We start from the raw sequence: 24,058 nt of genomic DNA, 5'->3' as shown, positions 1-24,058 counted from the left end.
CAAGGAAGAGAAGGGAGGCCTTGAGAATTAAGAGCTTGGACTCCCAGGAGGGAACGTGATCGGTATGGCAAATTAAGTGTCCATCTCTCTGCCTCTGAGCAGGTTCACATCTAACCTTTCCACGTTAATCCTTTTAGAAAAGATTAACTCAATCTCTTTGAGTACCTATTAGATGATGCATACCGAAGCCAAATTAAAATGGGACCATGAGAAAAACCTGCCCTCTACTTTAGTAATTAAGTAAATGTGCAAAACAAAATCATGGACTTTCCCCCTCCCACGTTTTCTTCAGGACGTGATGAGTATTAAAGGCTTTTTAAAATGTAATGAGAATGACGTTCTCAGACATTACTTCTGGCTGGAGTGTGTGGGACAGAGCAGGAATTGAAGACCTCTGCAATGTTCCAGGAGAAAAGTGAAAAACAGAATCAAGGCAAGGCAGTGAGATGGAAAACAAACTGACTGGGTACCTGGGTGGCACCTGGGTTAAGCACCTGCCTTTGACTTTGTCAGATCCCAGGGTCCTGGAATCGAGTCCCACATCGGGCTCCCTGCTCAGCAGGGAGTCTTCTTCTCTTCTACCCCTCCCCCCATCACGATCTCTCTCTCTCTCTCTCTGTCATGCCCTCTCTCTCTCTCAAATAAATAAGTAAAAATCTTAAAAAAGAAAAAAAAAAAGAAGAAGAAAGAAAAGAAACAGACTGGTAGATTACCTGGACGGGAAGGCATCAGAACAGGCCACAGCTGCCCCTCCTCCGCTCCTCTCACGGGCCCCAGTACACCCATGCCAACAGCCTTGAGTACCACATAGAAAGGTGCCTCCAGCACCCGAACCTCAGGTTCCCCTCATTCCCCAGCACACCTGGCATCACAGATTGGCTTTCTCCACTTATCAGCCCATTTGGATCAAGCAAATCAGCAAAACTGATACTGTTGTATCAGTTTGGGACCAGTAACCCCACAGGGACAGTGCCGCGTAACTAATTACCCCACTGACTCCACATGACAAGTACCACCACAGCCTCAAGCCCATCTCAAAAATCCCAGGATAACCTTGGCAAGGACCCAGTATTTATGGAGAGGGATGTTGAAAACTCATGACATCACTTTTCTGCTGAAAACCTGTGGTGACTCCAGGGTAATTCTGAGGTAAATAATAATCCAGGTGCGCTCCATGGCAGCCTGTGCCTGGTAAGTACCCAGTCAGTGGATACGGTTCTCTACACTGAGAATCCGTCTTCACCATTTCTTGCCCCCACTCCAATGGACTTTCCACCCAGAGGCTAGAATGTTCTACTCAAGCCAAAATTTGGTATGTGTCAACTCTTCTGCTTCAGTTTTCACTCTCTCGCATCTTCTCCAGACTTGGTCCAAACCCCTTACCAAAGTCCTGCCACAATTCAGCCCCTGCTCATAATTCCTTTGTCCAGTTTCATTCTCCCCTACACCCTGGACCAGCACACGGGCCCACGGTCGACCCGAGACATTTTTGAAGGATATGCCAAGACCATAAGGAATCCACACCCATGCCCTTGGCCAATATATTCCCTCATAATGGGAAGTCATATAAAACTGAAAGTCCTGAATTACTTTCAAATGACCTTGACATTACAAAGCTATGAGACCAACTGAATAAAATGGCCCTAAACATACCCTGTAACATGTGATGCTATCGAAGTAGAACTTCCTTTATGGCTTCCCTCACACAGCAGCCCTCTAGGGCAGGGGCTTGCAACCAGGCAGAGATTTTCGGGGTCTCGTAAGAATCACGAGTGAGAAGGATGCTGTGGGCTTACTCTCTGTACACACGCGGCATCCCAAATGGAACAGCGGCACTGCTCTCCCCTTACTCCTTCTCCCTTTCCCCAACCTTCCTCAGTATGAGTTAAGTACCCCGCCCCACCGCCCAACTCAAGAACCGCCACAGCTAATAGCACTGGCTGCTTAATCACCCAGTGTTATAACTGGGTGTCTCTTTGCATCTTGTAGGGACGGGAGTTGTGTTTCGCAGGCTGGTGTCTGTCCCCGGGGGTAGCACAGGCCTGGCACAGAGACGTGCTCTGTCAGTGCTTGCTGCAAGGATGACCCTCCATTGCGAGACACCTTCCTTAGACTTAAAAAGACTGCCTCAGTGAGGGCCAGTCCCGATACCCTTAAAAGAAAGAAGCTACCTGAAGCCAACCCTGAGGGCTGACCCGAGGATGGGGCCTTAGTTTTAAGCACATATGTTTCCTTTCTCTAAAGTTAGCTGTTTTCTTGTCACTTCCTCCTGCGACATGAACTGGCAGGGAGGGGGTGAAATCCCAACCTTTCGAGGCCCCTGACGTCCACTCCTGCTTGTTTTCTGGGGTGAGTTCTCTGGGGCTGGAAGAAGAGCTTTCTCAGTCATTTTTAGTGATAACGAACCCTCACTGGGCGCATATGTCCTGTGCCCGACAGGCTGCGGGTAGGGCTGTGGAGCCAGAGAGCAAGAGCGCAGCCCTCTTCTGGAAGCCTATCCGGGACACAGACTCAAAATGGACACGACACAACCAGGATGGCAGTTCCTCAAAGAAGAAGAAGAAGAACAAGAGAAGAAGAAGAAGAGAAAAAGAAGAAGAAGGAAGAGGAGGAGGAGGAGGAAAAGGAGAAGGAGGAGGAAAGAAAGAAAGAAAGAAAGAAAGAAAGAAAGGGTTGCCATATGATCCAGCAACTCCTGGACGTGTACCCACAAGAACTAAAAGTGGAGATATGGACAGGGACTTGCACACCCATGTTCACAGCAGCGGAAAGGGTGTATACAATGGAATATCATTCCGCCTCAAAAAGTCAGGAAATTATGACTCGTGCTACAATTTGGATGAAACTTGAGGACACTAGGCTTAGAAATAAGCCAGTCAGAAAAGGACAAATACTGTATGATTCCCCTTTCTGAGGTATCTGGAGTAGTCATATTCATAGAGATGAAAGTAGACAGGTGGTTGATGGGGGCGGGGAGGAAAATGGGGAGTTAGCGCTCCATGGGCATGGCATTTCAGTTGGGGAAGATGAAGTTCTAGAGACGGCTGGTGCCCATGCTTGCGTGACAACAGGAGTGTTCTCAGTGCCGCTCAACTGTACACTTAGAGTTAAAATGCTAATTTTACGGCATGACTATTTTACTACAATGAAAAAAAACACATTCACAATATACGTATGTCAAGTCATTATGCTGTTCACCTTAAACTTGAACAGTGCTGTATGTCAATGTGTGATGAGTGCTGTGAGAGAGGCAAGCCCAGCGGCCTCTGGGAGAACAGAGAAGAGGTCATGGGGTGACCACACCGAAATTAGTCTGTGGGACAAGTAGAGTCAACCACGTGGAGAAGAGGGGGGGAGACAGGGGATGGGAGAGACCACCAGTCCATTCTGTCACAAGTTGCCATCGCTAGGATTTCTTCCATCTTCATGGCTATCGGGAAGCCTGGGGACTTGGAGTAAGGGAAGGGGACGAGGAAGTGTGGATGAAGGCAGGGAAGTGGACTGAGCTCTTCTAGGGATGAGGGAGCAGCCATGTCCAAGCTCCTAGAGATCTACCCAGCATCTAACCCGCACCATGATTAAGCCCCTTCATGGTCAGCGAGGCCCCCCCAAATCATTGCCAGGATTTGGAAGATGAATTGAAGGTCTTTTTCTCCCGCAGGCCTGTGAAAGTGTGTGCATGAGCAAAAGTAAGGGCTCTTCCTGAATGAATCCTAACTCCAGACTAGCGTCAAACGGGAGAAAACAAGGAAGGACAAGACAGGGGACACAGGCTTCCAAGCAGCAGCCAAGCTGACGTGTTTCAAGGTTGTTGAGGTGCTATTTGTTTCCCAGGACCTGCAGAGGGGCCTGTGGGAGACATAGACAGATGACCTAAGTCATGTCCTTCACTGTGCTCGAGAGAAAAGCAGGCCATAGGGATGCTGACAAAGAGCAAAGAGAAAAGACAAAGATGTAACTTTTGGAATTTAGGTCTGTGTTTCTTGTCTGTGTCCAAGAGTCAAATTTCCCTGAGTTCAGCAGTGTGGGCCCCGTTCCTCTTCCGGGCCCTTCTCTGTAATGTCACACTGGTAAGAATAAAGGAAAACCAAGGCCACACTGTCCTCTGATTTGGACAGGCCCAGAGGCCAGTCACAAGTGTTTCCCTCATGACCCAAAAGAACTGATTAATCCCAGGAAACCTGAAGTCATGCTTGGGTTTACACCACTGCGCAGGGACATGGCAACCGTATAAAGCAAGATGGCCTCCACCCAGAGGCACCCAGACCTCCATCAACAGAGTCTGAAGGTAGCTGGCCTGCCCAGGGAAGGGCCTGTGCTCTGACTCTCCTTCACTAACTCCCCCAGCAAACCCCCAACAGCTGTTCACCCCCATCAAACTCACAAGAGGCTCAGCCCAACAGCTGTGACAGACTCCTGCCTCAGAAAGGCCCCTGGAGCCATCTGCAGCCTCCACCCTGTTCTGCCCTCGGGCCGGGCTCCCCAGACACATGTCTCCTCTCCTTTGTGAGGAGCAGGGAGGATGTAGGATGGAACTGTGGGGGAAGGGCCACAATAAGGCTCAAGTTCCCATTTTTCAAAGGTCAGCCTGGGCACCTGTAGACCATCTTTTTCAGACGTGGCCTGCCAGTGCCCTGCACACTGCAGAGGGCCAGACACTGCCGTTCCCATGAACGTGTCCAGGAGGCCAAGCCCACAGACTGCCCCTGTCCTACTGTCCCTGGTCTGATTCTGAGCCACCGGTCCTTCCACTGATGTCACACTTGCTTCTTTCCATCCTGGGCTTCCTTCCAGCTCTTTAACTTTCCTTCATCTCTGTCACGAGCTCACCATGTCCATCTAAACCACAAAAGGGTGGGATCTCTTCCTTGATCTTTCTCTCTTCTCGCTCCTTGAATAGCAGCTACCATTCCTTAAACACGTGCAGCTCCCCGATTCCTATTTCTGGTGCCGAGCCCCCTCGTGAGCATCACACTCTCCATACCCACCCCAAATCTGACCCCTGTCCACATCTCAAATTGAACATACTCAAATCTGAACTCCCCTCCCCATAAATCTGATTCTTCCCACAAGTCCCTCCTTGGGCAGCAGCACACCTACCCGATCACCCAGTTTTCCAAGCCAGAAATGTGGGCTCGTTGCCTCTGACTCCTCTAACTCTTACAGCTAATCAGCCCACAGGTAGGCTCCTCCCTCCACCTTCCAGGCATCTGGGCCAAAGAATCTCACCTCTCCGTCGCCCTCATCCCTCCTGCCCATCCTCCACAAACTACCGCCCAATCCATTGGTTGACTCCCTCCTCCTCAACTCCAGCACTCAGTTGGCCTCTGAGTCCTGGAAATTCTATCTCCTTGATGTCCCCTCACCTCTGTTCCCCTGGCCAGGACCATAGTTCAAGCATCACCATATCCCTCAGGGAGCAGCTCCTAACGGGCTTTGCAGATCCAGCTTCTTCTCCAGTCTGCCCTTCGATCTGCCCGAAGAACCACCTCTCTAACACGCATGCCTGGTTGTGTCGTGCCGAGCTTTCCCAGGGGCTGCCCTAGCCTTTGGGAGGAAGGTCACACTTCTCAGCACAGCACTCAAGGACCCAACTGGTCTTTCTTGGGACCACCTCCCAAGTTCATGTCTTGCTGCATTCCCTTGGTCACTGTCCCCTTCCAGCCAGCCACCCCAAGGGACTACAAGTTTCTTTGCTCTTCTGTCAGATCATGTTCTACTTCCATCATAAACTTTTGTACCATATTCCCCTCGGGCTAAGGAGCCAGGAGTCTGGTGGAAAATGGAACAGAAAGTATGGCAGAGCCCAGACCCTTGTTTCAACTCTACATTCTGCGGAGTCAAGACTCTATGCCATTGCTTGGTCTCATCCACAACCCACTCTTAGAATTTTCCCCAGAGATGCCTTTGGATAACCCCATTTCCTCTTAAGTAGACCTGTTGCAATGCCAGAAAAATGCAAAAAATAATGATACATGCTCTCTCTGTAGTCCCTCTAAGTTGGAATTCCCCTCGTAACTAGTGGATCTAGCTGAGAGCTGGGCCTGGGGCAGGCTGCAGCGAACATCAACTGACAATGAGCCAAGGAGCCAGGCTCTGATCTGGTTCAACACCAGAAGGTCAAAGTTAAAGAGAAGCACCAGGGAGAGCTTGACCCAACCAGACAACAGGCATAATTTCTGTGAGTCTGGAACAATGAAGGCATAATGGGCCCCACAGGGAGGCCACCATCTATGAAGTAAACTTGAGCAAACGTCACTTCAAGGATACATCCCCAGGATGACAGCTTCAAGGCATTTGATAGGCAAGGACTCCCGAGTCATTTCTTTCGCTGTTTCCATTAACCTGTAGGGTAGAGCACAGCAAAGCATCTCAGGACTCATTTAATTATGCAGTCTGTCTGTCTGTCAATCCATCAGCATGCCAGTCTCCACACCAGGTGACATGCAGGATTATAGAGGGAAAGGGGACAGCTTGCTGTGCAAGACAGAGCCAAAGCACATCTGGACCTGGCAGAACTAAATTCCTAAATTCTCCACTCCTCTCTCCAAGAGTTGGTTCCTGGAGTTAGTGCCTGTATGCGTGGTGTACTCTCACGGCCCCAGGACGAGGGGCATTACAAAGAGCAACGAAAGGAGGTCCCATAAACAAACTTCAGGGGCGTCTGGGTGGCTCAGTTGATTGTGTCCGACTCTTGATCTCAGCTCAGGTCTTGATCTCAGGGTTGTGAGTTCAAGCCCTGCACTGGGCTCCGCACTGGGTGTGGAGCCTACTTAAAAAAAAAAAAAAATGGGGGCTCCTGGGTGGCTCAGTGGGTTAAAGCCTCTGCCTTTGGCTCGGGTCATGATCCCAGGGTCCTGGGATCGAACCCCACATTGGGCTCTCTGCTCAGCGGGGAGCCTGCTTCCTCCTCTCTCTCTGCCTGCCTCTCTGCCTCCTTGTGATTTCTGTCTGTCAAATAAATAAATAAATCTTAAAAAAAAAAAACAACGATATACTCTGACATTGCATTGCCAAAAAGAAGCCTGAAACTGTGACACTGGGTGTGGAGCTTAATCAAAAAACCAAAAACCAAAAACCAAAAACCAATGCTCAGGCCTCTTGTACCTCTGTAGAGTTAGTATCTCCCACAAAGCTTAGCTGTCTGAGAGACCCAGCCCCTAGCCCCACCACCAGCCTGGCCCTGGGGCACCTCCCCTCCCCCACCCCTGACAGACCAGGATGTCGCAGCAGGGGATACAGGGATAAAGGGTGGGAGAGGGAGTTGACAGCTTTCAAGTGGGAGAGTGGTCCCCTGGCCCATGGATCATGCACCACTTACCCACTCAGCGGTCTCATTTTCCTAATTTCAAAGAACTGGGTCCCTGTGTGATTGTATCTGGGTGAAGTATGTAAAGGGAAAGTGATAGAAAACTCCAAAGATCCCAATGACTCAGAGGGGAAGCCATGCATTGATTTCTCAAAGGGATGAGGAATGAGTAGTGAGGGGCTTTCCAGAAAGTGTCTAGTAGCCACGAGGTAGCCAAGAGCCTCTTAATCCTCACTGTCCTTCCCTGAAAATCTGATTTCTAACTTCAGCTTCAAAACACCTTGGACCTTTATAATAGCTATTTTCAGTCTGCTCTGTATTCTGTTTGTTGAATACATGTCTTAATTCACTTACCAGACTACAAGCTCCTTGGGAGTTAGGACCACTTATTTATTATCTTTATATCCCCCACAAAGCCTGGCACAAGTCCAACATATTCCAGTTAGCAAACGTTGTTAAATGAATGAGGAATAAGTGAATAGATGGGTGGACAGATGGATGGACAAATGGGCAGGTTGGCGGAAGGGTGGACAGATGAAGGGAAGGAAGGAAGGATGAATGGAATTGATGGGATGGAAAAGTGGGTGGATGGATGTATAGATGGATGGATGGTGGGTAGATGGCAAGAATGAATAGAATGGAAGGGTGATGGATTGACAGGTGGATGGATGGATGGATGGAGGAGTAGAGGTGGATGGATGGACAGATGTATGGATGGAAGGGAAGGATGATGGATAGAAGGGTGGGTGGATGGATGGATGGATGGATGGAATGGATGAAACAGAAGGGTGGATGGATGGGTAGGCAGGTGGGTGGCTGGATGGACACATGGATGGATGGAAGGAAAGAATGATGGATAGAAGGGTGGGTGGATGGCAGTAGGTTTCTCAATAGTGTCCTGTCTCTGCAGCAAAGCTTACCATAGAGACATCACCGTCATTTCACTGGACTGATACTAGACAATGGTTACTAAGTCTGAGAAGATGACACTATTACCCACAACTTGGGATTTAGCTGGTTGCCCAGAAATGTAAGGGACTGGCAAGCCTGTGCCAGGTCATTCTGAAGGAGACCAAAGTTTTCCTGATGCCATGCTCTCACAGACTAGATCTTGATTTTCTTCAGAGCCTAAAGAAGAGTTGCTTTACACATTTCTCTTCCCTGCCTCAAGCAAAATCCTATAGAAAAAAAGCACATGGTGGGAAGGTGCTCATGAATTGAGACCTTGTAACACTGGCAGGGGTAGAAGAGTAGATGTGTGACCCTATTGTGGTACAGGCAGTGGCAGTAGGGGGCGCTGAGCACCCTCCCAAGGAGGGTTAGGATCCCCTCCTGACACAGGGATGCCCAGACACTCAGACACAAGCTCGCATAACAACTACTGGGGGGGGGGGGGTTATTAAAAACAGACCCTGGGTCCATCCCTGGAGATTCCAGCTTCAGGCCATGGTCCTAACCCTCGATGACATTAAGAGTCACCCTACCCTGCCTTGGACTGCTGTGTTGGAGGTGCCAGGGTGACAGCTGGAAGATGATTTTAACAAGCTCACCAGGCTGAAAATGATCAGTTTGGGCCATAAGAAGAGCCCATCACCGTATATAGGCTTGCCCAGCTTTTGAAAAATATAAAAAATCTTAGAGGGAAAAGAGAAAAATGAGGGACTACGTATCCTCATGGTAAAGCGATTTTCTTTTTACTTGACCAAAGATTTCATTCCAACCGTGAGATTCTTGGTATATTTAAAGTAGAATTCAGTGGGCCAAAATTCTACCTGAATGCATAACTTTCTCCCTGTTCATAGATCTAGTCTGTACACCTAGTGTGTAAGGTGAGACAAACCCATAATAAAATAACAACATATTGCCTGGCCTTGCTTTCTCAGTTCCTTATAGTTATGAGCCCCAGAAAGTGAGTTGGGGGAGTGGAGGGAAGGCTCTTGTAAACGTTGCCTTCAGAGTGAGGGACTTACTGAGCCCGAGCTGACCCTCAGAAGGCCTCTCCTCACGCAGCAGAGATCAGAGGGCATCTGTCTTTCCAGAAGCCCATGCTTCTGGGCCAACAACCTGGTTATTCTGGATAACGTTATGGAGTAGCGTCAGCATAACTTTCCCATGCGCTGGGAAACCAAAGAATTCATTGGACTCGTTTTATGGTCGTATTTGCTCTCTTGCAATGGTCTGGAACAGAACCTGCAATGTCTCGGAGGTGTGCCTGTGAAGGTCTGCTCAAAAGACAAAGAGGTCACGCTCTGTCTTCTTTGTGCAGTGGCTCTGCCGGCCAGGGGACCAAAGGGCATGATCCCAGCAGCCTGCGGCATTTTCCCTTTTCCGGCCCTCTCTGTGGTCAGTGATCTAGGTCAGTGACCATCGTTATGGGTCAGAGAAGAAAATGAAAAAGCAGATCCTTCAGGCAAACTGTGAGAAGTTGGCTGAGAATGTGCTGTAGGGTTTCCAGGCGAATGAACGAATGTAGTGCCCGTACACATTCGCCCCCTATCAGGGAATTCCCAACATTCCCTTTCATCTCTGGCTGCCTGATCCTTGTGAAGATCATGTCCTAGATAGAAGTGGGGAGCTGTTGTAATTTCTTTCCCCTTCTAGAATGTTCTGTGAGAAGTCAGTCACACCCAAGAAGGCCTGGCTCTTGGGGCCCAGGGCTATCCTGGCGGAAGTTTATACTATGTTCCCCAGGGGTCCCAGTTTGGGGGTCAGCACCAATAGCTGATAGCCGGCTCAGGGTCAGGATCAAGCTGTTGGCTTCAGCCCTGAAGGCTGGTGCCACCTCGCCCTCTACTATGGCTTCAGGATTCCACTGGGAAGATGCCATGCAAGGGAGACGATTGCCTGTGAAGTGAGAACTGAGAGGCTAATGACGTAAGCTGCCTATCCAAATCAGTAGCGATTGGTGTTACTCCCCTCTGGTATGCCCCTCCCTTCAGCGAGGACACAAAAATCCACCGGAAAGATCCCTGCATGTAGCACAGCGAGGAAGGGCCTCTTCTGGGGCATGCGGGACAAGTGTGCAGTGCCCCATGAAATCCTTTCTGCTTAATTCTATGTCTTTGGGGACAAAGGACAGAGGTCAGCAGAGAACTGACCTCTTGGACAATGTGCTGGGGGTTAGGGCATCTGATGCTGTCTGTCTTAGTGCTGAGATGTTCACGGACGCAGGCAAACGGTCTGTCCCTCTCACAGACACCTCTGACAGCCCAGCTCACGTTCCTAGCTTGAAAAGTTCCTAGCCCTGAAAACAATACCCGCAGTGGCCTATGAACCAGCCACCTCTGCTCCTTTGTTCTTATAGTGTTTCTGGTGCGGGGCCACAGAACAGATCTAACTAACCCCGGCCACAAGCAAGCCAAGGCCACGGGCAGAGAGAAGGACGAGAGTCAGACTGGTCTGAATTCAGCCTGCCCCTGCAGGGCTCCTCTGTACTTCTCCAAGTTCACATGAGGGGAGAAGACCCCCATCCCAGGGCTCCATTTCTTCCTGCAGACGGGAGCAAGGCTGCTGATCTGGGGCTCCTGAGGAGCCAAAGGCAATGAATGCCAGGTGGGTCTACTACAGACCATGAGCAGTCACGCTGGAGGTAGAAAAGTCAGAAAGGAAAGAAAAGAGCAGAAAAAAGGCCAGAAGGGAAGAGGGAGAAGACGGACAGTAGAGGAAGAGAGGCGGAGGGAAACAAAGAAGACGAAGGAAGGGAGAGGGGAAGGGGAGGAAGGAAGAGGGACTCCGGGCGGCCACTGCTGCCTCAATGTGCCTTGCCCTCCCAGCCCGCACCTACCTAACAGGGTAAAGGTCTGATCATGGCGAGTACATTCCCCCATAATCATGCCTTCCAGACTCACATGGGGGCACCCCTCTATGTCCGGCCTCACCAACCTTAGGGAGCATTTGCTGACCAGCCAGGGACAGACCTGCCACACGGCTCGAGGTCACCACGCCCGTCCCCGAGGGGTCCGCCCAGACCCTGGTTGGAAGGATACTGTAGTGTCTTCATGTAGGTCTGGATTGCCTGGAGCCAGTCTGGGATCGTCATCGACAGCCTGTAGTTCGGAACCTGCGGCACTGAAGGCTGCAAAGCAGTAGAGAGAGAAGTCTTTATCGAGGAGATGCAGCGGGCACAGTGTCTGCGGGCAGCCACGGGGCGGGAAGCACAGCAGGCGGCCGCCCGCACAAGGTCTCCCCAGACCATGGGGTCCCTCATCGGAGCTCCGCTCTGCATACGCTCTGTCCCGGGGCACCACGGCTCTCTAAGGCCCTCTGTGTTTTGTGAGTGTGAATGCAGCCTGCCTCCCCACGGGGGCCTCAGTGTCGTCACCTCGAAGCCAAGGACGCTGTCTGTAGTGTCCCCCACTCGGCCTGGCCCAGGGTGTTCACAGGCACGCCCCAGTCACCCTCACATTTTTACTGCATGGCTACACCTTTTGCTGCCTGGCTACTCTGACCCGTTATACTCCGGGACACCACCAAATGCAAGACCTACGGTGCCCTGCACTTGATATTAGCCAAAAGGCCGAGAAGCGATGAGACCTATGGTGCTCTGAAGAAATGCAACCTGGTGCCACACGTGCCTTCGGTCCTTAATGCCATGCCCATCGCGGCCCCTTCCCAAGTCTGGCCCAGTGGATTAGCAAAGACCCCCCTTTGGCCATGACTCTCCCCAGGTAAGGGCAGCCCGTCTGACTCACGAGCCATCTTACCCTTTCACCCCTCACAGCTGCCCAGGCACCTCTTCTCCTCGCCTGCCCCTTGGTCAGCACCCACCGAGTGTCTACGACTGAGTGCACGAAGCTCTAACTACCACCGGGAAGAGAATAGCAGGTGACACTGGTGGGGGGGTAGGGAAGTGCCTCTTCCCAGGAGTTTAGAGCTAAGATGCCAGCTCTGAGACACCAGGCAGCTCTGAGCACTGCGGCCAACGAGGCCAAGAGCGAGCACAAGCAGGGGCTTCTCACCCAGCCCGTCTCTTCCTGGGATGCAAGGGATGGCATGTGCTTTCCTCCCCCTGTGTGCGTCTCAGTCCCCGAAGCTTAGCCTCCGGCGGGGCGGGGCTGCGGGTGACAGAGACACTCTGTCCCCGTGAGCCTGGGGCTCTAGGAGAGCTGCTGCCCCGAAGGAAAGGGAAGGCTCCTCCAGGCATAAGCCACTTAGGGAGGAGCAGAAGGGGCCGCAGGGCCGATTAGTTCATCCTCGAGAAAACAGGGAAAGAGAGGCCCTGGGGATTTAGTGCTTAGCTGACGGACAGTGAAGCTGCTGGTGGAGAGACTTGGGGACAGTGCTGGGCCGCCTGGCTGGGCCCTAGGGACAGACACTGTCGAAGGGCATGCTCTGGCTCTCTCCCTGCTCTCCAGGCTCGGGCCCCGCAGCGACGCGGGAGGGTGCGCTGCCCCGGGGGCCTGTGGCGGGCCCCTTCCCTACTTCTACACCTTCCACACCTTCCACAAGTTTAGCTGCATTTACTAAAAATGCTACCTGACATTCGCTTCCTCTCAGTGCTTCTCTTTTCTCTTGGTTTTGCAACTTTCTACTTCGCAGCAACTGCCCCTTCAGCAGAAAGGAAACTAATCACACATCCTACTTCACAGCCAAGGTACTGAGTGTGTGTGTGTCTGTGTGTGAACGTGAGGGTGTGTGTGTACACACACACACACAGCTGTTCTGCAAACTACATTTTGTTTACAACATATCCACTCAAATCACATTTCTGTCTTGGAGAGTGATTTTGGGGAGCAAAAGTTTCCAATGGGACCATTCGCTCACGTGACCCTGCCCCGTGCGCAGGTGTGCGTACACACTGAGGAAATGTATTATGTATTATGAAATATTTCCTTGTACGGTTGTCCTTATAAACACTAGAAGCGTCAATCTTGTCCTTGCTTTTGCAGTAACATCCAAGGATCTACCCATACCTGGAATTCTGTGTAAGGACGTGCCAGAGACGCCACGGAGAAGTGAGGAGAGAAGGGGAGATGTGACAAAACATTTCCTTAGCACCTGCTATGTTCTAGGCTCTAGGCCAGGGACGGGGGAACACGGAGATGGAGCGAGGACAGAGGGGAATGAGACAGCATTTCTGCACAGAAAAGTGCTGTCTGATTCTATTTAATACAAAAGATGGTAAAAGCATGCGGAAATAACCCCAAAGAATCGCCAGTCACCTAACGGATCCTCAGAGGGGTGTCCCTTGGCCAGAGCCCTGCCATAGCCAAGGGACTTGGTTCAGAGGTGGCTGTGGGGACCAACCACCAAATTCTTTCAACTTCCCCCATGCCCAGCAGAGCCCACAAGACCCAGACGGTGAGGTGGGAAACAGGCAGCAGCTGGTCCTCAGAAGAGCAGCCCGGTGGCGCCCAGAGGCTTTTAAAAACAGCTGCCCGGTTACCTCAGACCCCGCTGAGCGCGCGCGCGGGGGCTGTGGCCACATTCCACCAGCCCCAGCTGGGGAGCAGGGCTGCGAGGGGGAGAGGAGCTGAGACAGCTGAGGGGCTGATGTCATCAGGCTACAACTCACCCTGCTGTCTGGGACGGCTGGCTGGGGCTCAGGCTGGCGGCCAGCTCCCAACCAGCACCTCAGGCCCCCAATGCCCCCACAGGACAATGCACTGTACAAACCAGGCGGGCTCCTTGGCTGCTAATTATGAGACAGACACCAGATCCAAGTCCCTGGTCTATCACCTACTCGCTACGGACCCTGTCGAGCTCCATGACCTCTCTAAGCCCATTTCTTTCTTGATGAAATAGGAAACTATCACCTACTTCAAACCGTCCGGGCGGGTTGTGAGGATTGTAGGACCTAATGTACAGAGCTGGCAACTTGGCATTGGCGCTTGGTACTCTGGAAGGGCTGGCTATGTTAGTCTTCATTACTGATGTGTTTTCGGGATCTAGCCTGGGGAAGTCGGGACAGTCTGCACTTTCCTGGAACTAGAAGACAGAGTCAGCAGGGCCTGAGTCTCTGCACTCTCGACGTGGAACACCACAAAGATGCCTTCTCACCCCAGTGGAAGAGGAGAACACGGTCACTTCCCCCTGCAGACACTTCTTGACCAGGAGCTAATATCCTTCATTCATGAAGAGTTCATTCAAAGTTTTAAGAAAACTCTTCAGGAGCCCCTGGCTGGCTCATCAGTACACTATGCAACTCTTGATCTCGTGATCATGAGTTCAAGCCCCACATCGAATGTAGAGGTTACTTAAAATAATAAAAAATAAAAGAAAACTCTTTGGTCTTTAATGAAAAAAAAAATGTCCCAAAAGGTAGAAGCAACCCAAATGCCCTTTGACAGGTGAATGGATAAACAAAATGAGGTATAGGGGCACCTGGCCGGCTCAGTCAGTAGAGCGTGTGACTCTTGATCTCGAGGGTCAAGAGTTTGAGCCCCATGTTGGGCATAGCTTATTTTTTAAAATATGGTATATACATACAATGGAATATTATTTGGCGTTAAGAAAGGACATTTTGAGGGATGCCTGGGTGGCTCAGTTGGTTAAGCCGCTGCCTTCAGCTCAGGTCATGATCCCAGAATCCTGGGATCGAGTCCCGCATCGGGCTCCTTGCTTGGCAGGGAGCCTGCTTCTCTTGCTGCCTCTGCCTGCCATTCACCCTGCTTGTGTGTGCTCTCTCTCTCTCTCTCTCTGACAAATAAATAAAATCTACAAAAAAATAAAATAAAATAACAATAAAATTTTTAAAAAGGACATTTTGACACAAGCTACATGATGAACCTTGACACAAGCTACAACGTGATAAACCTTGAGGACATACTAAGTGAAATAAGCAAAACACAAAAGGACAAATACTACATGATACCTCTTACACCGTCATCCCCCTTTACCCGCGGGGCATACACTCTGAGACCCCCCACAGATGCCTGAATCTGCAGATAGTGCCAAGCCCTAAATATACTGTTTTTCTCCCCATGCATACATATACCCATGATAAAGTTTCATTTATAAATTAGGCCTGGTAAGGAGATTAAAACAATCAGTAAAATAGGACAAATATAACAACATACTGTAATAAAAATTATGTGAATATGATCTTTCTCAAAATCTCTAATTGTAGTATATTCACCCTTCTTGAGATAGGAGGTGATGAAATGCCTACGTAATGAGACAAACCGAGGGAAATGACGTAAGGCATCGTGACCTGGCGTTAGGTTACTGTTGACCTTCTGACCAAAGGTCAGAAAGAGGATCGCCTGCTTCCAGAGGGAAGGGAACCCTGGATGACCGAAACCGTAGAAAGCGGAACAGTGGAGATGAGGGGCCAACTGTCTGAGGCTCCCACAGCAATCAAATTCATACAGACAGAAAGCCCAAGGGTGGTTGCCAGGGACTGAGGGGTGGGAGGAAGACGGAGTTAGCATTGAATAGGTACAAAGTTTCAGCCAGGGAAGAAGGAAAACTTCTGGAGATGGAACACAACAGTGAGAATTACTTAATGCACAGAACTGTACACTTAAAGGTGGTTAAAATGGTAAAATTAGGTTATGGATATTTTACCATAATTTTAAAAACAGTCATGAAAAGACAATTCACAAAAAAAGTGAATAAATATTCAAAAAAGAATTTCAAGCTCACTAATAATTTAAGAAATGCAAAGTAAAGGGGCGCCTGGGTGGTTCAGTGGGTTCAGTGTCTGCCTTCAGCTCAGGTCATGATCCCAGGGTCCTGGGACTGAGTCCTGCATCGGGCTCCCTGCTCAGAGGAGAGCCTGCTTCTCCCTCTCCCTCTGCCTGCTGCTCCCCCTGCTTGTCCTCTCTCTCCCTCTCTCTGACAAATAAATAAATAAAAGCTTAAAAGAAAGAAATGCAAAGTAAATCCACTGCAACATGCCAACTTCACCTCCAAGTACAGCTATTCTGAAATGTGGACACCTAATGTTGACGGGGATGCTCTTAAAAGGCACAATGGGAACATAAATTGCTACAACCTTTTTATAAAATGCGTTTGGCACACTCTTTTTTTATCTTCTCCTCCTTGACAGACCCTAAGAGTCCCCCCTCATGTTATTTTCCCTGTTTCACCTGAAACCCCAGCCTAGATTTTCCACGGCCCTTCCCCTCAAGGTTCCTGCTGCCTGCCGCCTGCCACTGGCCACCAGCCTCTCAAGTCACAGCCCAGCTGATGAAGACGGAATCCAGAGGGAAGAGGTCAAAACCAGCCTCTCTACACAGGCCTGTGGTCTGGGGCCCTGGGTGGTGGGGGGCAGGAGGAAGGAATGGGCTGGATAGGAAGGTAATTGTTCAAGAATACTGAAAGGAACCACAGGCAAGGCTTCTGTGGTCAGGCTCCTTCTCATCCCATTCTCGGCAAACAGAATCACCTGTCCAAAGAATGCAGGGAGAAATGATGTCAGTGGACACAGGTGTGCAAATGGCAGCCCCATAAGCAAGAGCAGCAGAAAGCCAGAAAAGGAAGCAAGGAGGCAAGCCAGAACACTGGCACCAGGAATCTTTAACCAGAAGGAATGAGAAGAAAGCAAAGCCTTTTGCTGTCCCCGCTCTGGAAGAAACAGGTACCTGTGCAGACACACCAGGCAACTCGGAGAAGCAGCACAGAACATCCCTCACCAGCCCAGAATGGAGCCCAGGCCTCTGTGTCAAGGGCAGCCAGGACCCTGTTGAGGGTGACCTGGTATGGAGCTCTGGGGGGGTCTCAACCTTGGGCCAAGCAGGAAGGACAGACCATGGTTCCAGAGGCAGGAGCGTGCTGCCTGTGTGAGCTAGCAGGGGGCAGAAGGGGGCCCTGACCGCAAACTCTCCCCACACAGTCTCACACCTCTCTGCTCAGGCAAAGCTGAGTCCTCGAAAAGTGAATTCTTTCCCGATTTAGAACCGACATGAGAATGAGGCACGAAAACATGGGGTCTTTAAGAAACTGTTTCCTGCTGAATCCATTCTGGCTGTCCCTTGGAGAGGTCAGCTCAGCCGGGAGAGAAGCAGGAGGAGCGGTTTCCTAGCACACCTTGCTGTCTTTTCTGGGCCAGCCACTCTCTCTGCCTCTCCCTTCTCGTCCTTTATCATCCTCCAACTGACTCCGCTGCTTTTTCGTACTTTCTGGGAAAAGCCCCCGCCTTCACCTAGTCAGCTGCTGACTTGGACCCAGTAACCACCAAGGGCGAGGCCTGCAGTCACACATTTAAAAGGAGGCTTGCAGAAGGGGTGAGCCCCCAGACCGCTGAGCCCCTCACCTCCCACTCCCGCCCCCGCCCAGGTAGAGGGACCTGAACCTGTGGGCAGAACTTCCCATGGCTGTTCACAAAATGTCCTGCAAAGAAGTATCATTCCGTCCTCCTGTTAAAGCTCTCGTACCTTCCCCTGTCCTCCTTTGCTTCTTAGTCTATATCCAATTGCCAAAAAAGGTTAGCCTCCCTGAAACTCTCCAACCCTCTACCACTGCCCCACCACTCCTCTTTTTTTTTTTTAATTTTATTTATTTATTTGAGAGAGAGAGAGAGATCACAAGTAGGCAGAGAGGCAGGCAGAGAGGGAGGGGGAAGCAAGCTCCCTGTTGAGTAGAGAGCCCGATTCGGGGCTCGATCCCAGGACCCTGAGATCATGACCTGAGCCGAAGGCAGAGGCTTTAACCCACTGAGCCACCCAGGCGCCCCCACCACTCCTCTTCTATACAAAGTCCTCAGCAAGACACTTACTAAAGGAGAAAAGGACACAGACCCAAAGAAAAAAGTCTGCCCAGCTGAGAGCAAGAACAGCCCTTGGACTGTTCAAAGAAGTGGTCCCTGGAACCAGAAGCTGTTTTGAAGCTGCTTCCCGTCTTGGGACCTAGGTAGAGGTCAGGGGTTGGGGAAGGTCAGGACCTAGGAGAAGGGGATACGGAGATGGAGTCAGAGAACACGCTATTATGATGCAACGTAAGAGAGAGAAATGTTAAGCTCAGGTTCAAAAAGCCAAGGTCTGCATTTGGCCTGGGGTTTTCCCGGCTTGGTGGGAGTTCTGCTGTGACTTCAGGTTGCTGTGAAAAGATAAGACGGTGTGGTTACTATGTAAAAAAGGGAACTTTTTTTTTTTTTTTAAAAGAACACATCATTCAGCCACAATGATGGAAACATCAGGTACGGGTCTCAGGGGAAAGTAATCTGTGTTTTAAACCACTCAGACAACATTGAGAATATTGTGTTTCGCGGGTGCTTATTTTAGAGGACTGACTGCTGACAAACTAGCAAATGTCCTAGAAAGAGGGTGAGGAGAGTGCTTTGATCTGGGAACTGTGACACTAAGACACAGTGAAAGGAGCTACGTGAGGACAAAGAACTAAAGGAAGATGCAGAATGACGGAAGGTCACGGTCCTGAGGACTTGTTCTAGGTCAACTCTGTTGTCACACGGCTCAGCATTGGAGATATGGAGACACGTGGGTCATATCATCAAGGGACCGAAGAGCTGGAAGGAACTTGATATGAAATCTTGTCGATTCCCATTTTACAGATGAGAAAACTAAGGCCAGAGTTGTTGTTTTTTTTTTAAGTGAGTGACTGAGGCCACAAAGCCAGAGGCAGCACAACCAGGACTAGAATTCAGTCCTTTGATTTTTTACTCCAAGAAGGCTATGTCGTAATATTCTAGGGAGCTATGAATAGCGAAGGAGGTCGGGGTGCGCTGCTCTGATTCAAAGGGCAACCCTTTGAATCATGTAACCCCATTAGTGGTCACATGGGGCTGAAGGTGAAAAAGGAGAATTTCTGTGCCACTGAAGACAAGAGTTTCCCAACCACCAACACCCAAATCTGGTCAGGCCCTGGGCGAGCTGCCCTGTGAGGTGATGAGCTCCCCATCCCCACGAGGTCTCTGGGAAGAAGAAGGGATTCTTCTGAGAAAGGAGAGAACAGTCTCCATCAAAACAAACACTTCCTGATTCCTATGGAGAAAAGGGATCTGCACACACAAGGCCAGGAGAAAGACAAAGCCACAGTTAGCAGTAGGGTCAGCGGTCGGGAGCTGAATTAGATTTGCAGCATGGGACAGCAGGAACAAGCCTCGGTCCCCTGTGGCCACCTCTCTTCCAGGCTAAAGGGCTCCCAGGTCCTCCTTAAGTAAAGCAAGCCTCAGTCAAGTAAGGACAAAAATCTGAAGTCAGAACTGCCAGCCAAGACCGGCGTTGTTCTCCTGCTCAAGGAAAGCCCAGCAGGGGTAAATCACAGCTGGCAACAAAGCCAGAAAGGTCCTCATTGGGCATAGTGAAGGGCTCCTTGACCTGCTGCAGTAAAGCACTGACTGATGGCAACAGGAAGCTTCTGGGCCCCGTCACTCCCCCCAAGGGCACACGCAGCTCTCTGGCCTGCAGGGCTCAGATGCTCAGGTCACCAGATGCTCCAGGTTGGGGCCTCAGCCAGATGGCCTTTCAGGTCTCAGGTCTGGCATTCCTAGACCAGCCCAGAAATCTTCTCAGCCACACCAGTGTCCCCAGGGGGCAACGAAAACCATCTGCCATGCCATCACCCCCAGGCTCTGCAGCATTTCTCCGCAGCTTGCTTTCTGAGGTCCCATAGAGTGACCACCACACATCTGCCTCCCTCTGTCTTACTAACTATATCCTTGGCCACCAGACTCAGTCTGCTTGCTGGCTTCTTTCCAAGGTAGAAAGAGTTTTGCTCCTGAGCCTCCATCTCTATCCAGGGAGACTAATGCATCATGTGCACTGGAAAGTCCCTTTTAAGCAATAGCCAAAACTCTTCTTTTTTTTTTTTTTCTTGGAGCTCAGATAAGCTGAGAAAAGAGACAGTTCACTGCTTTGCAAGTTTCAGAGGTGAAAGTCACTGTCATGAAAAAAAGAATTGGCAAAAAGTCTAGAAATGATTCACGCTGAGAAGTCTGACTGGTTGATTACAAAATTCATTCACAGCCTGATAAATCATTTGCAAGGGCGAGACAGGGAAGGACTTAGAGTCTCCAAAGAGGAAAAGTAGGGTGGGATCCCTGGCGGCGGGGGGGGGGGGGGGGGGGGGGGGGGGGGGGGGGGGTGTCTGAGCATTCTTGCAACACTGGTGTTACCTGGTGGCTACCAGGTGGCTTATAGCTTTTGCTGGAGGAGGTGATGGGGGTAGCAAACAGAGTTTGGCTGAAGATTCAAAGAACCCTTGGCACCACCAGACCACACAGTCCCAGGACAGCAAGCCCTCCATCTCTCCCTCCCGCATTTCTAAGGCTTCCAAGACAAACCTCTCAATTAAGCAAAGGGGGTGGGAACCGGCCCGGAAGAATGGGGGAGCATAAGGGGGTCCAGAACCGGACCAGGAAAATGGACATCGCCTCTACTTGCTATGAAGATTGAAGTGTTCCCATCATTGCCCACCCCACCCTGTCCATCGAAGCCTCTGACCTTTGCCAAGAAGGTGGCGTTCCTGATGGCGCCCACCATTTCTCCCCCCTTGGGGTGCACCTTGGCCACGTGCATCCACATGCGCTCCCAGGTGTGGCTGTCGATGGGGAAGCCGCTCTTGTTAACGTGAAACAGCACCCCGCCGTCTTTGTCCTCCTCCTCCGAGCCCCCACTGGTGGCGAGGCTCACGGGCCGCGCGTGGCTGCTCCGGGACCGGGTGCCTCTGGCGCCTTTGGGGTGGGGGCAGCGGTGAGTGTCGGCGGCGGAGCCGGTCATGGTGGGATCGGGGCGGGGCGAGGGTGCGGGGGGCGCGCGGCGGCGGCGGGGGGCGTGTGCGCGCGGGCGCTGCACTGGGATCAGCGCCCCGCGGGGTCGGCCTTCTCCATGCCTCTGGCTGCCGCAGGACGCGCGAACCGGGAGCGGCGGCTGGAGCTCCGCTTACGGGCCAAGCCTGAAATCAGTGGAGACACAGCACACACCACGGGTAAGTGGACACCAGAGGTGGGGCGCACTGTGTCCAACGGCGGTGGGGCCTCGGAGTGGCCCCGCGTCACTCCCCGCTCCCCCCCGCGCGACGACAGACCCCTCCAGCAATTGCCCATGAGCTTGCAGCCCTGCAATTCCCGAGGAAGGCGACTCGAATTTTGCCCCCAAGCTTCACACCCGCCCCCAGACACCTGGAGGGGGATCCACGGAGCGTGGAGGGTGCGGAGTGGACGGGTTGGGAGAAGAAAGACGGCTCGTGCTGCGTGAAGGAGCAGGAGGTCCCCGCAAGGCTCCACGCATTCCTTGGTGCCAGATGTGGCAGAGCGCCAGTCGCGCCCAGAACGTACCGGCACGTGAGCGCCCGAGCTGCCGCGAGGGCGCAGCAGCAGCCTCGGCTTGCAAAGGCGGCCGCGTTTCGGCCCGGAGGCCCTCCCGGAGCCGGTGGGCGAGGACCGGCTGCGGCCCCCAGGCGCCCGTGCAAGTGGCGCCGCCCCCACCCCTCCCCAAGTTCCAGCGCCAGGCACCCGGGGGACTGGCTGCGGGCGGGGCGCGAGGCGGGCGCGCCGGAGCCCCCGACCCTACCTCGGGCCGGCCAGGGGCCTCATGGCCGCGGAGCTTCTCCGGGCGGCGGGGGCTGCGGGGGCTGCTGCGGCGGCTGCGGGTGCTGGGCCTGGGCCTGGGGCTGCTGGGGCTGCTGCGGCTGCTGCGGCTGCCGGGGCTGCTGCAGCCGTCGCCTCATTCCATGTCCCATTCTCGAATGTTATTCTGTGACATATAACCGAGTCACCCGGGCGGCCGCCGATGTTCTGAACGCGTCCATTGGCCACCGCAACAAAGAGGGGCGGGCCCCGGGCTCGGGACTCTACAACCGGGAGCTCCGCGACGCTCTGATTGGCTCCCGGGATTCCCGGGCAGGAGAGGAGAGGAGCAGGGGGAGCTGGGCGGCCACGCGAAATCCAATCGCAGTCTTGTCCTGGGAGCCCCGCGGGGCTGGAGCGTTTGTCCGTGGGACATAAGACCGAGTTTCCCCAGGGATGGTGGCCCTGGGAAGGTGTGCAACTGTGGGAAGCAGAGGAGAAACAAAGCCACCCAAGAAGTGACCCCAAGGTGTGGGAAGGCTTGCCCTTAGAACTTCATTCCCTGAGGAAGGCTGGCAGGGAGTGATGGACGGTTTAGGCAGAGGCTGTCACACGAAGGCACAAAATTAAATCCTTTTTTTTTTTTTTTTAAATCTCACATTACAGATTTTTCAAATCCAACAAGGGGACACACACAGCATGTACCTTCTGACACTAGTCTTGATCAATAAATTCCTTTTGGACCCATGCTGACATGCGCTGGGCCCAGGAGGTCAGCCAGGCCCCAACTATTCTCTCCCCCAAAAGAACAGTTTGAGTTAGAGCAGGGGCTGGAGAGTTACTTGAAAACCATGGCGAAGTGGGAGCCTTTCCACACTCTCCACAAAATATTTTTGCCTTAAAGACGCCTTTTTCTCTCTCTCCCCTTTAAAAAAAAAAACAAAAAAAAACTTTATTTTATTTACTTTTGAAGGGGCGGGGAAGGGGCAGAGGGAGAGGGGCAAGCAGACTCTGCACTGAGCAGGGAGCCAGATGTGGGGCTTAATTACCCAACAGGGAGATCATGACCTGAGCTGAAATCATGAGTCCATCGCTCAACTGTCTGAGCCACCCAGGTGCCGCCCCTCTCCCATTTTTTTTTTCCTTAAGAGAAAGTAAAACAAACAAACAAACAAACAAAACTGAGATAGGAAGAGCACCATACTGGACACCAAAAGTCCAGGTTTATCACTTGGCTAAGCTGTGTGACCCAGGACAAGCCACTTGCCTGTTCTATGCCTTAACTTCTCTTTCTGAAAAGAGGGCAGTAGGATACCGCTCCCCCAAATACAGACACACACACACACACACACACACACACTGGAGGTCTATTCTGGCTCTAAGGTTCTCTGATTCTCTGGTTTCCTCTCTCAGGGACACTTAAGAAAGTGGCCATAATATCTTTTCTCTTTAAATTCTGTGCCTGTTTTGGGAGGGTAAGCAGTTGTGATAGCAATGCTAAGTTAACCTGGAATTAAGAACATAGTCATCGAAGAGCCTCTGGTGGTAGAGGGCACGGTGAGTGGCCGGCGCCCGCAGAGGCCCTGGAGTACAGCTGTGAGCCAGGGCCTAGGCCAGGAGACCTGGTTCTGGGCAATGAAAACAATAATGTAGGTCCATTCAGACAACAAGAAGTGAGCCAATTCAGAAAACTGTCTGAATGATGCAAATGAAACAGCACCCTTGAAAAAAAATCAGGAAACTGAAAGAAAATTATCCTCTCACCATATAATTGCTTCAGGTTTCATTTCTCCATTGAAAGAACACGCGCCTCGGGGAGTGATCTGCTCTCATCTTGAACATCCTTCCCCTGCTCCCTCCCCTCTCCAGTCTGCCCCCTCTCCTCACTTCCTCTGAGTTTCAAGTCTCAGAGGCAACATGAAGGTGAGGACCTTGTGCCCAGGATGCGAATCTGGCCTCCCCGTCTGAAATCGGTAGAACCCTTCGCTGGTGATAAGAGGGAAGGCTAGAGCTCTGATATGCGGGATCTCCGCACATTTCACATGTGTTTAATCAGGGTGAATTCGGTGGAGAGCAAGACATTAGGAGATCGAGTAGCTATGGCAAGTCCATCGGTTTGGAAACAATGATAATTATAAGGTATGAGAGACCTTGAACAGAAAATGACAGGCTCGGTGCCATTAATTACTTGTTCATGGAATGCTCTGAAAGCCAGAGAGCCTCCACGGCAAGTTTAAGAGTCTTACTTCCTGCTGCATAAAATCAAACCCAGGACCTGATCACACAGGAGCAGAACTGCAAAGGATCCTAAATACATGGCCTTTGCAGGCTTCCGTGTCAGG

General features: G+C 51.6%; 1 protein-coding gene across 8 annotated transcripts in view; it reads right to left on the bottom strand.

The window, feature by feature from the left end:
• VASH2 (vasohibin 2) overlaps nucleotides 1–21,952 on the bottom strand; it is a 41,189-nt gene extending 19,237 nt beyond the window's left edge. Inside the window, exons 1-6 of one of the 8 annotated variants that reach the window (XM_047704515.1) lie at nucleotides 21,721–21,952; nucleotides 20,653–21,103; nucleotides 14,069–14,236; nucleotides 11,296–11,384; nucleotides 7,322–7,378; nucleotides 6,271–6,345 (exon numbers count right to left, since the gene is read on the bottom strand). In XM_047704515.1, coding sequence (XP_047560471.1) covers nucleotides 6,271–6,345; nucleotides 7,322–7,378; nucleotides 11,296–11,384; nucleotides 14,069–14,236; nucleotides 20,653–20,928 — 665 coding nt within the window. In that variant the 5' untranslated portion in view covers nucleotides 20,929–21,103; nucleotides 21,721–21,952. The remainder of the gene's footprint in view (nucleotides 1–6,270; nucleotides 6,346–7,321; nucleotides 7,379–11,295; nucleotides 11,385–14,068; nucleotides 14,237–20,652; nucleotides 21,104–21,720) is intronic. The other 7 variants (XM_047704516.1, XM_047704519.1, XM_047704520.1 and 4 more) reach the window with 7 other exon arrangements.
• Nucleotides 21,953–24,058: the final 2,106 nt, after the last annotated feature.

The sequence above is a fragment of the Lutra lutra genome, chromosome 15 (assembly GCF_902655055.1).
Source record: "Lutra lutra chromosome 15, mLutLut1.2, whole genome shotgun sequence".
Lineage (NCBI taxonomy): Eukaryota > Metazoa > Chordata > Mammalia > Carnivora > Mustelidae > Lutra > Lutra lutra.
The sequence above is the reverse complement of the archived record's forward strand: the minus strand, read 5'-3'. Positions and strand labels throughout refer to the sequence as shown.